This window comes from Aquila chrysaetos, chromosome 1 (assembly GCF_900496995.4).
Source record: "Aquila chrysaetos chrysaetos chromosome 1, bAquChr1.4, whole genome shotgun sequence".
Lineage (NCBI taxonomy): Eukaryota > Metazoa > Chordata > Aves > Accipitriformes > Accipitridae > Aquila > Aquila chrysaetos.
In genome coordinates, this window is record NC_044004.1 from 53180964 (window position 1) to 53196884 (window position 15921).

The 15921-nt window shown below is 40.9% G+C and overlaps 1 protein-coding gene across 5 annotated transcripts in view; it reads left to right on the plus strand.

Annotated features, from left to right (window-relative positions):
• The window catches only part of GRID2 (glutamate ionotropic receptor delta type subunit 2), a 740237-nt gene that overhangs the window by 639589 nt on the left and 84727 nt on the right, over positions 1–15921 (plus strand). For all 5 annotated transcript variants that reach the window (XR_003924278.2, XR_003924280.2, XM_030020238.2 and 2 more), the window contains one exon: positions 840–1035. Coding sequence is in view for 3 of the 5 variants with exons in the window: in XM_030020238.2 (XP_029876098.1) it covers positions 840–1035 (196 nt within the window). In the remaining 2 variants the exon portion in view is untranslated. The remainder of the gene's footprint in view (positions 1–839; positions 1036–15921) is intronic.

The window sequence follows — 15921 nt, forward strand, 5'->3', positions numbered from 1 at the left end:
AATTCTATAGGACAGGAAAATAAAGGCCAAGAGGTAAGGAGACTTTAAAGAGTTCTAATATACCTTTTCAAGTCCAAAGCAGGGTTGAAAAAAACATATTTGGGATGCTTTAGAAACTTCTAAACTGGTTAATTTTTCTTCTTATAGGGAATGGATAAGATGAGATCATATGTAAAGTAGAACAAATTTATTGGACTAAATAACAGGAATTGTAATGAAAAGACAGTTCATGAAACTGCAACAGAAATCTTCCTATTGCTGAAAATAGTGTGGGATGTGACCTGTGTGATGGGTGCACAGTTCAGTGCAGGAATACCACCAAAAAGCTGCTCTTCACCGTGTAACCGAGTAGCACATAGAAGTACTCAGGTGCTTTGGGCTAGATTTGGTGAATTCTGGTGCTAACACTCCTGCTCCCCAGCAGCAGGGTGTGTGGTGGCACCACACTCTCATAGGCGGTTACCCAACTTCTGTTGGACTTGCTGCATATGGCTGGAGGGACTGTAACGCTCCCTTCTCTCCTTTGCCCCTGCTCAAAGTAGCTCGGTATTTGGCAGTATCCTCTTGCTCCTTCCGTTGTTCTTTTTTCATCCATTTTCATTTTTTCCACCCCTTCCTTTCACTTCATATTCCTCCTTGTGTCTTAAACCATAAAAAAAATTTTTCAGTCTCACTTCGTCTTTTAAGAAAAAAAAAAAAAAAAAAAAAAAAAAAAACAACAAGAGAAACTAGCTTGACAGCCATCTTCCTGTATGTTGCCCTTTGCTAGCCTGCAGCTCCTTCCTCTTGAAAATGTGGCTTCAAGTCTCCTGTGTCTCTTTTCTTCACCAACAATTAAGGTCTCTCCAGGATCTCTCAAGACAGACGGATATTCCTTATGGCACTGTCTTGGACTCCGCAGTCTATGAGCACGTCCGAGTGAAAGGGATGAATCCTTTTGAGAGGGACAGCATGTATTCCCAAATGTGGCGGATGATTAACAGAAGTAATGGCTCAGAGAACAACGTCTTGGAGTCGACCGCAGGCATTCAAAAGGTACTGGTATGACTTCCTTTTTGCTTCCCATTGGAGATGCTCTGCTGTAATACCACATTTGTTTAATTGTTGCTTTTAACTGTAAGGGATGCATTTGCACCCAGATAATAATCATGCCTGGTACCAGTTTCTGCAAGCCTATTGCATTGGCATGGAGGATTAGGACTTCTCAGCTATGTAGCTTGTTTTCAATGACTTTTTAAAATGTAAGTACCTAGAGCGTTTGCTCTGAAAAGGATTTATAGGTACGAGAGATGATTAATGCATTTGTCGGGATGCAATATGGGAATAGGATTGCTGGACTTATAACCCCAGAAGACATGGCAATGTACTGTACAAAGCTTAAAGCACTTTGAATACAAGACATTGATTAACTTATTTTTGTAGACTCCTGACACTGAAAATCTTGGCTTTCAGTTGTAGCTCTGAGTCATGTATGTTTTGAGAGAGGCAGGCAGAAAAAGATGATCTGCGTTTAAAGAAGAGTCTCACAGCCACCTTCTGTAGTGGGTTAAGCCGTGGGAAAATATTTTGAGAGCAGGAGTCAATTTTTGTAGGCACATTTGTGAATGCAATAGTTCCCTCCTATTTTTTTGGTTGACAGCTACAGCTTTTATAAGAACACTAATCCATGATAAAGTTCAGTATGAGGGTGAATATGGGTTAATGAGTGACTGTATACAAACTTTTCCCCTACCATTGTATCTTCATATTCAGAGTTTTAGATCAAATCTGAGAAATATCGTATTTTATATATTTTATTTTAAACTTCAAAATGTGAAGATTGATTAAAGCAAATATGCATGAAGTTGTGTGTTAACTTGTTTTAAGCCTGGGTTAGAGATTACTAAAAATCCAGACAAAACCTGCCTTTTGTCCCCACCAAAATCCATTTGCCAGGAAAACCTGTAATTTCTGGTGTTTTCACACTGGATACAAACATGTAAGAGGAAAGAGTATGTTAAAAAGAATGATGAAATCACTGGTGATCTCTTGATAATAAAAGAACTACAAAATAACAAAGATTCTTTGGAGTTTGAAAAATCACTAATCCACCCTCTGTATAACTGAGATCATATTTTCTCCTCTGAAGGACTAAACAGCATGAAAGAAGAGGCAAGAGAGGCCCTGGGGAACTGCACTTTTGAAACCCCTTTAGATAAAGTCATAAGCTGAAAAAGCAAGAAAAAAAAGACAGTCTGAAAATGTATTGGCTAGAGGAAATTGCTTTTTTTGAGAAAATATATTTTAGCTCAGTTTGTAAGGGGCCGATAAAGCTGGGTTTTGCCTTTTGTATGAAAAAAAAAGAGCTGCCCTCCTTCTTGTTTGCCTTCCCAAGTTATACTAAGGGTTTCAGAAGAATCAAAAACCAGAGCACGTCAAACACAGCTGTGTTGACTAATGGCTTTTAGCTGAAAAAAACAACGGTGTATCATGCTGGCAGGTAATTCCAGATTACAGCCTTTGATTTCTCATTCCTGGAAACATGGCAGTTGTTGTCCTAAAACCTACAAAACCAGAAATATCTGAGTTCTTTAATTTCCCATGCCTTTGCTTCCCAGGAATAAGCACTTGCAAATGATGATGTTGAAAAACCAAGTTGCAGCATGTTAGCAGGCCAACCACCCTCCAATTTTAAAATATCAGAGGGCTCAGACCCAATTCTAATGAACATACACATCCACCTATGTGTGCGCAGTGTCTCCCCTTCTTTTGCCTTACAGGAAGAAATGACTCAGAAAAAGATTATTTGCCAGTTGCTGTTCACACAGAAGCTTTTGGGAGATTGTACTTGGCCTGCTCAGGAAGAAAGGTGGATGAAGAATGTGATGTTAAAAGCTAATCTTGGGCAAGGAAAATTAATATTTTAAAAGGTAGCTGATAAGAGGCAGAGATTATAATCTCTGTAACATACTTCAAAAAAATGAAAACATTTCAGAGGAAAGAATTCATGGGTCCCCTTGGCCTATTTATATACTTCGTAATGTTCTTCAGGGCCTTGAACGAATTTAACTGGCCACATCAGAGCTATTAACCAGATTATAACCCTGGACAAGCTAAGCCAACAGGTCTCCCTCTGTGCTTCATTTTGTTTCTGCCATTAATCAGCACTAAAGCATGACTGAACAGCAGTTTGTCCAAGCTCTCCGAGGCCGTTACCTCCGCACACGTTCCTGGAGTGCTAAGTGAGGGCTGAGGCTTAACGAGTGCTTCCAAATGGGTACAGGGAAAGGGATTTCCACTAGGCTGCCTAATGACCATGAAGGGACTGCGATAGGAGGGACCACCATGGGAGAGAGGTGTGCAGGAAGGATGTTATGGATGCGGCGGACATGCTCTTCTTTAACAACACTCCCTGCTGCACCTTCTCCGAGGTTAAATGGGGTTTACACGTAGCCATCGCAGAAGAGGCTTTGCCAAACGTTTCTGTTATATCTTAAAAGTCCTTTAGTTTTATCTTGCTTTTATTCTGCAAATTACAGTGGAGCTGGCACTCTTTTTATTCTGAGGAAAGTAGCAGTTTAATACTAATGTATATATAAACAGGGGGAAGGAGAGGGGGATCAACTGCTGATTTACTCATCGCATCATCCCGCTCGCTCAGCAGGACTGCCTGCTTGCTGTACCAGTGACTTCATGGGGAAAGGCACCTGTGTGAGTGAAAATACAATACAGCCAAATGACAATGATTGCGTAGTCCCATTTTGCATCAGGCAATCTACCACTTTGACCTGCTTTTCCTGGCAGGAGGGCAGGGCAGGCAAGAGGAATAAGACGGGAAGATCATGCCACTGTTAGTTTTCATATTTTGATATTTATTGGCCCTGTTCTTCTCATAAATCAGGTGCATACGTATCACTGTGTGTGCTCCTATTCCCTCTGTAGTGAACAGCTATATACACCATCAGGTCTGGTTAGAGAGCAGCTGGGTAATTCACCCTGAAGAGAGAGCAGAGTTTTAAATACCTCAAACAGGAGACAGCCTGAAAAGCGCAGGCACTCCAGATATTTTTTGCCACTTATTGTCTCTTCCTTTCTCAAAAGGCAACAAAAAGCAGTTGAAGATCTGAATTGAAGGTAGGGAAGCATTCAGTTGTTTGTCTTCCTGCCCTGTCAAATCAAAATTGATGGGGAGGTAGCTGTATTCCTATATATGCTTGGATTATTCTGGAGAATATTCATTTTTATCTTCTTTTTTTCTTTATTATTCCCAAATGTTTCATGTATCTCAAATTGATTTTCCTTTTTTGCATAGGTTATGAAATATGCATCTCATTCTGTCAAAGGAATCTCTATTTTCACAGAAGTTATTTATTTGGAGAGGATTTACAGAGCCCTAAGTCATGCCTGCTTAAACATTCATTGAGAACTCCAAGAAAAATCATTTAGGCTTAAACATATCACATTACATACCTCTTTATGTCTTCTTAAAAAGCACATTACCCTGCTTAATCCTTTACAAGCACCACAGGCTTTCCTATCCTTGGAACTATTCCCATTTAAAATATAATGAAGTGCTTCCATTGTGCCCCTGTCTGCTCTTTCTTCCCTAGAGTATAATAGTGCCTAATGCCCTATCCTACCCTCCTTGTTCCTCTGAACATGATACCATAGCCTACAGCATCTGCATTTTTCTCAGCAGTACAAAGTGGAAAATTCCTTTCCCAGGCTGCATACGAAGAATCCAAATGCGTTTGAAACCTCTGCCTATTTAACTCTATCTGCCAAATATTTAGCCAGTAGGAAACTTGAGAAATAATGCTTCTGGATGGTGCGTTAAAAGAAACTCCTCTTAGGCTCTCATAATATTTCCTCTTCAACTTGCACACAGTATCAAAAGGAATTTGGTCTTGAGATTTTGATTTTCTTGTGATCCTACTTACATTGCCAGTAGAAACATGCTAGCAACTGCTGAGCCTGTTTGTTTTCCCTGGACACTGTGGATGGCACTTTTACCTTCCTGAGAATATTGTAACAGTAATAATATTGTTTAAACTACCTATGAATAGGCCATAACAACACTTTGCTAAGGTGATTTGTCTGGGGAAGAAAGGGGTAATAATGATTTGCCATTCTGTGCTAGAACAAGTTATTAATAACTGGACATGGTTATTCTTAATTTGTTTGCAGCAGTAGCAACAGCATGAAGATTTCTATTGATGGGCCAAAAAACCCCTGAATTAACTAATTATCCTGATTTACTCACAAATTTGCTGTTGGAATTGCCCTTCTGGTGGCAGATACACTGATCACACCACAAAAAGAACTAGTTAATACATGCAAGTCCATACATCTTTGTTGTGAACATTTCTGACCATGGAGTTGGCCAATGAAAAGACACTGAAAACAAGAGAAAATGAAAACAGACTTTTTGGATACTGGATCTGCACTGTGATTCAGCAGTGCAGTTTATCTATTTTGGAATTACTGTCTCCTGCACAGTCCATGACTTGGAGCTGACAGGTGCCTGGGGGTACCAAATGCACCTGCTGTCCTTACTTGGTATTATCATGGGTGGTCTGGCTCCATCTTATTTGTTATATAGCATCCTTTTCCTGGAAAGCAAGTCTCAACATAAAACCTGAGCCAGATTTACCAGTGAAGTGCTGTTAATAATGACAGGAGGAATGCCTGATCCACTGACACTAGGTTGTTTAAAGTCTCATAGCCTGTCAACATGTCGGTTTATGGGGGTGGGGGAATGGGGTATATTTCATTACAAAGCGTATTTCTCATAGCCTTATCAAAAATTGGCTTCAGTTTGCATGAGCCAAAAGAATAATCAGCCTGGAGAAAGTTTGGTGGTTGTTTTTTTTCCTGTAATCCTGTGTATCTTTGCTTCCATATCTTGGGCTTAAACAAACTTGCAGCAGTGCAAAAATTTAGAATCCTGACGAGAAAACACTGCAAACGCAGTGTGGTGTTACTTTCAGGCATTATCAAAAGGCTAATAGTTATCTGGATTAGCTCAGGGGGTCAATGTGTTTTGGATGTATAATAACAGATCTGTGACAGTTAACAGAGCATGACGAAGATTCTGTGCATAGCTTTAAAAATGAAATGTAAAACTGTTTTCCTGCTGCCTCATTTTCTCAGAATTCAAGGTAGGCTCAAGAAAAGGCTTGCTCTCCTTCACGAATGTTCCTAAGCATATATTAAAGTTTGATCTAACTTTGACTTTCTAGAGAATTTTCACAGGTTTTATCTTGAATAGAACACCTGCAAGTTATCTTCTGCAGAGTTTAGCTTTATTCCAACAAAAATTTAAATCAAAATTTGAGTCATCTTACATATCAAGAAATGGATCTACACAGACATGTGTTCATCCAACAACTAAGCAAGCCAACTACTGCCGTATTCCTTTTGTCTCCAAAGTTTCCTGAAAATTTTGTCTGAGTTCATCTCCTGTTTCATCTTACCTGCTCCGGAATGTACCTTTCCCCTTTTGCTCTCACTGAAATACCATCCAAGTTGCTCATGACTTCTGTTCAAAGGTCAGTCTGCATATGCCTGCCAGTCACTTTAACAGCCTCAGATGTCACTGACTGATGTCCTGCTGTGGTGCCATGCTAGTCTACCTTCCACGACTGTCTTTGCTTGCTCTCTCTCTTCTCTTTCTATTGTTTTGGAGAATTTTGCAGATCTGTTCAATTTTTGTGGGCTATCCTACATCTAAGACCATAGTTTTTTCTATCTGTAGCTCATCCCTGAGTATTCTCAAGTCCAGACAAATTCAGCTAGTGGCTCCAGGGAGACAACCTGCAGTTCTGCTTCTCTTACATTGAACTGAGCTCCTTTTATCAGCAAAAAAATTTGTGTGTTTTCCTCTACTGTCTTTTCATGTCTGACCACTAACTTAGTTCAACCTCAGACCCACAGTAGCTGACCTCATCATCTTCATTTTCTTTGCTGTGGCTTTCTATTGCTTAAGCTCGTGTTTAAGTTTTGCCAATTCGCCTTCCATAACATGTCTGTGATTTACCCGTACAAGCTCCAGACCATCGCTTCAGTAGTTTTCAATGTTATTTTCTGGGGCCTTTATAAAGCATTCTTTATGCGTTTAGTTCTATTGAAAATGCTTCTGGAAAAAAAAGAAGAAAAAAAGAAAAGTTGTCTTGAGTTTCAAGGCCCTTTGTGGTCGATTCTGACTCTCCCTGTAGCTTTCTCATTTCTGAATTGGAAATCATTCGTGTGAGCTTTCAGTGCAACTCCTTTTTCAAGCAAGCATCTTTATGCTTTCTCCAAGGACTCTTCTGTAAGGTATGAAGTTTTCCCTCAAGACAGTAGTGTTGTCTTTTCTGCAAACTCCTTAACACTCTCCTTTGTTATTGCACTAACTAAAACCTTGACAACTAGGTCTCTGGTGTACTACGATCACTACCCATCAACTGAGCAGCACTGTTTTGTTGTTTCTTTATGCTCTTTCCCTTCATTTGGCTTATTTTATAACTGCCAAATAAGAGGGGAGAGAGGAACTCACACTATAGTCATCTAAATACCATCATAGATGTGATGTGGGTGAAACCGAAGGACTACTATACCTTAGAATGAACTAAGTTAATGAACACAACCATTATCAGATGAAGTGTTTCTCAGAAAACAACCTCTCTGTGTGTGACCTTTCAGCCTTCATCCTCAAAGTAGAACTACAGCCTAACTTCAAAAGATGAGCATGGGAGCTAAAGTTTGTAACAGTCTGATAGAATATAAAAAGATGGGGGCAGGGGCGGGGGAGATATTATTGAGCAGTCGGTCCTTATCATCTCTCATTTTCTCCAGCTTCAATGGTGGCAGCTACATATTTCTCTTGAATTGCCTCATTGATTAACATAATTGCATTAATCTCAGAAACAGTTTTCTAATCTTGAAGTTTTCTGCTTGTTTTCAGAGAAGGTTTATTTGCCTGAAAGCTTGGTTATTTAGGGGTCTCCCCACAGATATATCCCTTCTTCTGTTCAGAGGTAATTCTCTCTTAAAACCTTAGTTCACTTAGATCCTTAAACTGTCATGGCTACAACGATACTTCCATCATATGTAACCTTAGGTGCCTAATTTAGGTGCCCAAGTTTCTTTCCTAGCTATCATAGACAGACAATTTCCTTCTCTAGAGAGTGGTTGGGAGTGCCTAAGCTGGGAACCTATTTTTCTTGGTGGCTTATTTTGTACATTACCTATCAAAATAAGATCATATTCCATGACTAGAAACTGCAATAAAAATAAGAAACAGCAAAATATACCCCGAGGAACTAATTTTGCTCGAATCCTGTAGAACTGCATTCTGCAGAGAGCTGAGTCCAGACTTTTCAGCTGGAGAAAGGATGGCTGACAGCCCTTTGAGGAGTGAGCATGGGATGGGGGGGTCCCCACCCTTCATCCTGATGGCCAAATACAAAGCTAAGTACTTCATGCCTTAGCCTGTTTCTAACCCTGTAGTCATCTTTTTACATGGCAAAACAGTCCAGAGAGGAAAATTGATTCCTTTGTTGGTAGAGATTTCACTTGGGGTTTCTTTTGTGTAGAAGTGGACTAAGTGGGATGGTGTCATGAGAGAAACACCCGGAGTGCATCCCTGTCCCAATGGTAGGAGACCAGCTCTGTAGAGTGCACGTAGCTGCCACTATAAGGCACATGGTGCATTGCCAGGTATTTGGTCTAAAACAATCTGCATGCACATGCAAAAAGTAGAATTAATTTTGTGTTAAATAGCCCTCAGTCTCTACCTGTAGAGAAAATGAATAGGTGTTTCCTTTTTTTTTTTTTTTTAATGCTGGAGAACTTTGGATATTTCTGATAGGTGGGGAAGGTAGGATCGCAACACCACACTGACAGTGAGTGTATCTAGACCACAACATGCAGAGTAACTGCTGATGGCTACCTGTATGAGGAGTTTCTAGCTGGCAACGCTTAGTTTATCCCCCTTATAGCTCCTTGTGCCTTTTTCTGGTAGTGTGCAACTTTGGGAATTGCTGCCAGGGTGGTATGTATCCCCATTTGTTTCCATGGCCATATCACATCTGAATACCGTAATCCTGAGATTTATATGAGAGACACACTAAATTTCTGAATAACTAAGCAGCATGAGTGCTGCTTTCATTTGCACTGGCAAGTGATTAATTGTAGAAATTCCGAGCTCCCTCCTGAAGCTGGGATTTTTAGGGGACAGGAAGTTTTGCAAGGGAGCAGGGAGTAAGAAAACTGACAATTAGAAAATAATTTAAGAAAAAGAGTGCATTTGCAGTCAGTGATTGTAAAAGCTGAACATGAGTATGTCAGGATAATGCTCAAAGGCAATTTTTTTGCTAGCATTATTTGTTGCTGAAGTTTTCTCAGCTGGCCACACTCAGTATTACGGAGGCACCTGTTAGAAAGGGTGGCATAAACAGAAAAGGATGCTGAACTCACCCCTACAAATGAGTTGCTTAATTTGTGCATATTAGGGTCTAACAGAGCAATGCTATTGTCATATTCCATAAAAAAAGGGGGGGGGGGGGCTGAGTATTTACTATGTGATGAGTGCATTTATTATGCATTAGCACAGGAGAGGTCTGAGAGAGAAACAGCTCTCATGGGTGCTGTTACAAACCATCTCATGAGTAAAATACAGGCTTTAGTAAAGAGTGCAAAACAGGAGATGTCTTTACGGATATATTTGCAGCAAAACAGAAGTTCTGCTGCATGTTACTCTCTCAGTTAAAACCAAAACAAGATGATCTCCCTTCTGTTTATCAGCTGCAGAGGCCAGGAAGGGTTTGGGAGAGGAAGATTCCTTGGGACAGAAAGGTACTGAGGGGGTAGTTTTGTAGAGTGTCAGTTGTCATTTGGGCACTGCTGCTAGAGTGACGTTGGTCCTGATGTGGCATCTTACAGTGAAAGCATGTTGGGTATATACAATGAAAAAGCAATACAGGGAAACTTTTGCTAGGTAATAAACTTTTGCTAATTTTTCCAACCCATAAATCTGCTTCTAATGCAGTTGCTAAAATTGTATGTACTACCTTTCTAGGCTCTTCCATCTATGGCATTGCTTCAGCAAAAAAGAGTATGACCAGCAGCTATAAATGACCAAAAACTGTAGAGGGATGAGCAAGTTCTGCTGGGACACTAGCAGAGCAGTGAAACTCCCCTTGTGTGTCAGCAGCTTGTGGAGGGATATACCCTTCTCTGGATTTTGGAGTAGCATGTATGTTATCTCAGGTTTTATTACTGCAGGATGACTTTGAGCTCAGCGCTCGCTGTTCTGCTCTGTTAGTGCCTGGTGTCTTCAGAAACTAGGTGTGCTGCTTGCATGTCATTCCACTTTGGCAAGTGGTCATTCATTTTGATTTAGCAGGAATTGGAATGAATATGACATAACAAGTCTTGTAATCCTTTAGGCCTCTGAGATTGCTCTTTATTAAACAAGAGAGACTCCTGATGGAAGTTACAAACTCCTGCAAATATGCTCCCTTACTCTGGTCACATCTGATGTGGGCCATTTCTGTGCAACCTGTGGGGAGGCAAAGCTTGGGATGAGTAAAAAGTCCACCCTGAAGTACTTTTTGTTACATCCTCAGGTCACTTCTTGCAGCCATTTTCCTATGGGAGGGTGACAAAAGGATTCGAATTTGTGCAGTTTAACAACCACACATTTTCTTTTGTGCCCAGATCTAGTTCCATATCCCTTTTCAAAACCATCAGTGGAAAAGGTCTGTCAAAAATTGCTGCCTCAGGGAGAAATAGAAATTTGAATTATGTCTCCTCCTTTGTTGGTTCCTCCTGTCCTTCTCCTGCGTTTTTTAACCCACTCATGCAATGGCAGTAGTAAAACCACAGCTCCCTCGCTGAACCCTCTCTGTGACTCATGTCCCTTTCCATGGCAGAGAGACATGTCCGTGCTCTGATTCCTCATTTTGGATTCTTGTTATCCTAAGAAAGAAAAACTCTATAAAGTGCCTGATGGAGAAGAGCAGTTTGGCATTTGGAGCACTCTTGTTTGGCTACATGGGACACGAAACATATTAGGCTTCTGTTATTCTGGTCCTGTGAACTCTTATTTCTCCATTTTTTCTCCATTAATTTAGTGCTTTTCCTACAGAGGTTCTGTAACATTTCCAGGTTCATGAAGATGAATAACACCACCATACCGAGGGTGTCTGGGGACTACACAGACTCCTACACAGTTCCAGCAACCTCAGATCATTCTTTTCCTTCTGAATTCTCGCTTCACTTTGCTCCCTCCCTTTTACTTTTTCATTTTTCTGCTTTTTGACCCTCTGTCCTTTCTGTTTGGATACCAGCTACTTCAGCTTTTTCCCAGCTCTCTGAGCCTTTCTTCTTTCCACCCTTCACCTCTCTATGTGGTCACGCTTCCCCTTTGCTATCTCCATTGGCTTACATTGTCTCGCTGTTTATCTGTGCAATGAATTCTGTGACTTTCATTTTGCAATCACATGAAGCTTTCCAAAACTCTGTCACTTTGAAGCCCAGTTGCAGGCTCACAGTGTGGTGGGCTGCACCAGGGACATATCACACACAGATCAGGGGAAATGCAGACTCTGTCTAATGATCAATAGATGGAGACAGGAGAGCACACTCTTGCTTCAGGCGCAGAACGTGGTAATGTATTCGCTTTCTTGCTTAAATCTTTCCAGCTATCATTTTTGTGTATTAACATATTTTAATAATACTCAAATACATTGTGGTGCATTAACAAATGCAAATGACGGGATTGAATGTAAGGTTGTTTAAAGGATATATGCAACAGAAAAAAGACATGAATAGAAGTAATGAGAAAGGGATGTATAAAATGTGCTGTACATTCCAGCTCTAAAGCATGTCTTGGACTATGAGGTTGCAAATTTTAAACGGTGAGAGAGGTATAAGAGGTAACAGAGAGATCTTGTTTCGTATTTCTGGAGCTGCTATACCAATTATTCATAAAACAGTTTGACAGATTTATATGATTTCTGTTAAATAACTTGTTACTAAACAAACAAACAAACAAAAAGTCTATTCCAGAGACCAGTAAATGCAATTGCAGTGAGTAGACCTGTAGCAATTCTCCACTGTAAGACATTTAATAGTCCCTCATGAAATCATTCAGAATTTTTTAATTCTAATACTCTTACAGCTGTAAGTAATAGGAAAGCAAAAGAGGATAGCTCAAGGAGAACCTGCAGCTGCTCTGATAACAAATTTTTACACTATCATCCTTGAATAATCAATACATTAATAAGTATATTGGTAGGCAATGAAATGTTAGTGAAGTAATAAGGATGGTGTAGGAAAATTAAATCATAGACTAAAAAGCACTGGCAGAATGCTTAAGAAAATCAACCTTTCTAGTCGCTAACATATATAAGTATCAAGTATCTAAGTATCAGAAGCTTTAATTACATCCTAGTCTCAAAACAGGAGGGAGGAGAAAGTCCAGTATGGTTTAAGATATCATGTAGAGAAATAAAGCACAGAAAAGGCTAACTTTTCAAATACAAAAGAACCTAAAATTTTACCTATGCATCCCTAAAATGGTGTTTATGTTTACAAACTCCAGGCCTGTGCTTCTAAATACCCATGTGCATTTAAATGCAAGTACAGGTTGTAGAGCCAGAGAGATCTTAAAACATCCGGTCTGGGAGAGTGGAGACTGAGCAGACTTTTGCTGCTGGCTGTTTTTTGACATTGTCCTTAGTCATCTGATTATACATAGTGGGAAATATTCTAGTAAAACTGCATTTTGTTGTAATATATCAATTTATTGAACCCCATGTGTTTTGAGAAAGAAAAAAAAAAAAAGGTTTATGTTGTTTTTAAGGAGGGAGAGAGGAGGAAGAGGACCAGTTTGAAGCACCAGATCTGGTGGTTCAAACTGGATAGTTGTTACAAAAAAAAAAATGGTGTCTTACTCAGCAGAGTGCCAGAACATATAATTAACTTTTGTGGGCTTAAACCATACTCATGCCAACAAAATCCTGAGGTTGGGTTGTAGGGGGGTATTTCTTTAAAGGGCAATTATAGTAAACAGAAAGTCTCCAGTGCAGAGGCTGTCGGGCTGTGCTAAGTTCTGGTGTCAGGACATGATCAGCGGCTCTTGCGGGTGCTTTGCTCTCCAGCCTTATTCACTTGCCTCCTCTGGAGCAATGTGAAATGAAAACACAGCTCTTTAACTCCCACTAAATATCTCAGGGGGTTTCAAATCTCATTCAGCCAGAAGTTTCACACAGCTTTCTTCCTAACACCTGTGCAGGGCTCAGAAATCTAGAAGACAAGTGTTTTGAACTAAAATGGGACTCTGCATGTGCATCGTGGCTGTGCATACGGGCTGTGGGTGGCTCCTGGGATGGACCAGGGAGTAGCCCGGCAGGGCATTATTTGGGCTCTCGCTCCTGACATTGCCTCTGAGCTCCTTTGTGGGTGTGCAGAGGAGCTTTTCTAAACATTACCTAAACGGTATTTTCAGCTCCTGCAGGTTTTGCATCATTAGTGTCACCAGTGTGGCAGTCCCAGCTGAGTAGAGTAGAGGATCAGATGGATGTAGAAAAATAGTTTTCCCTCTCCTGTTAGTCAAATCTGCAAGACTGCAATGTGTCAGTGGTGTACTTGCATAGGCAGTGACAAATGAAAATCATAAAAGACCTTTCATTCTCTGGCATTAACCTGGCACCTTTCATACGCAACAAAATCCTTAGAAAGCCAAACAAAATAATGTGTTTTTTCTGTACCACATATTACGATGCCTCCTGCTACTGTCTTTTCCTGACCTTATTCAGGCAACTGAGAAGATGTTTTCTGAGTGCTTTTCTTGGAAAGAAATTAGATGGAGTGAACTTTCCAGCCATCAGGTTAAAAATTTAGAAGTAACAGCACAGCATTGAGGAAGGTATGCCAGGTAGGTAAGCTGGCTTTCTTAAAGTGTGTCAACTAAAAATAAAGCTAACATTCTTCTGTTAAATAACCAGAATCTTTCCTTAGGCTGGAGAGTAATGCTAATTGTGTTTTTTCCACCATTTTATTCTCTTTAGTTAAATTGCCAGCAAGCAGTTTACGTCTCTTTGTATTTGAATTAGGTGGCAGAGTTGTCCAGTTTGAAAATGTGACTACAATAAATCAGTTTCCTTTTAATAGCCAAGCTATGGGAGGAGAGGATTAAACTGCCACGCAGAGTATTTTAAGAAGCATTTTAACCAGGCTGTAATCACATTTCATTCTTCTATCAGTTTGCATAAAATACCCGATCTAGATAGACTGCACAACTCCCTCACTGGGACTGCAATGGCAGGAGACAGTTGTTTACCATTCCCAGCTCTAAAGCTTTCCCACTGCACGGGGGTTGATTGGTGTTTGTGGCTGTTTGCAGAATGGCTCGTTAATCAAATAAAACAGACCCCATTCCCTGCTGAATATAACAGAGGGAGGGATATAAATACCAGGGACTGTATCAAGATGGGTGGAAAATAGAATGCATCTGTAATGAAAAAAACAGTAGATAAGCAGCTGTATTATACAAGTCTGTAAGTACCAAGGGGTTCTGGTCATAACATCAATCAAAGAGCCGAAGCTTTGGTTGTTTTATTGCTCTGACCTCGGGACGGGATTTCCTTGTAATACTGTCGTGGTTTAACCACAGCCAGCAACTAAGCCCCACGCAGCCACTCACTCACTCCCCGCCAGTGGGATAGGGGAGAGATCGGAAGGGTAAAAGTGAGAAAACTCGTGGGCTGAGATAAAGACAGTTTAATAGATAAAGCAAAAGCCGCGCACACAAGCAAAGCAAAACAAGGAATTCATTCACCGCTTCCCATCGGCAGGCAGGTGTTCAGCCATCTCCAGGAAAGCAGGGCTCCATCACGTGGAACGGTTACTTGGGAAGACAAACGCCATCACTCCGAACGTACCCTGCTTCTTTCTTCTTCCCCCAGCTTTATATGCTGAAGCATGACATCATATGGTCTGGAATATCCCTTTGGTCAGTCGGGGTCAGCTGCCCCAGCTGTGTCCCCTCCCGACTTCTTGTGCCCCCCCAGCCTCCTCGCTGGTGGGGTGGGGTGAGAGGCAGAAAAGGCCTTGGCTCTGTGTGAGCCTTGCTCAGCAGTAACAAAAACATCCCTGTATTATCAACACTGTTTTCAGCACAAATCCAGAACAGCCCCATACTAGCTACTATGAAGAAAATTAACTCTATCGCAACCAAAACCAGCATACATGACTTTCCCGCAAGAATTCTCAACCTGTGAGTAAACAAATCTAGGACATGGCACGTTCCCATCAATGAGTCTTGTCCCTAACCAGGATAGAAATTCCTAGGAAACCTCAAAATTTCTCATCTATCTTCCACTAAGTGCTGGCTGCAGTTCCTGAGTATTCCTTTGTGTAAGAGATGGATGGCCAGGACATCTTTCTTGTGACTGATCCAAGGTACTGCAACATACCTTGGTCCAAAACAGTCTGAATTTGTGACCTGTGGGAGACACTGGAAAAAATAATCTGTGTCCTGCAGCATGGAGAAATGGCGTGGGGTAGCTTCCGACACGGCAGGTGGTAAGAGGAAGGTGACAAATCCAAATCTGAAAACCTCTAAGTTTTGTTTCATGTTTGGCAGGAGTTCTGAGCGTGGTTGTGTTTTATGTGACACTTCAAGTGTGCCCTGGGGAGGCTGCTGGACTGAGCCTCTCAATGGGCACTGGTACCCTGTCACCTCATTCATGGGTCTTCACTGAGCATTGGTATGAGAGAGGACACCAGTCTGCTCATCCCTTATAGAAGAGAGGCACACAGCTACTGCTTGCTCAAAAGCAGAATTTGGCATGAAAAAGATTAGGTGCTTATAAGCAGCAGTATCTTCAGAATCAGAATTTTGGCCGCAAGTGCTAAAATTTTGCTGAAGTCTTGTCTTCCCACACAAGTTGT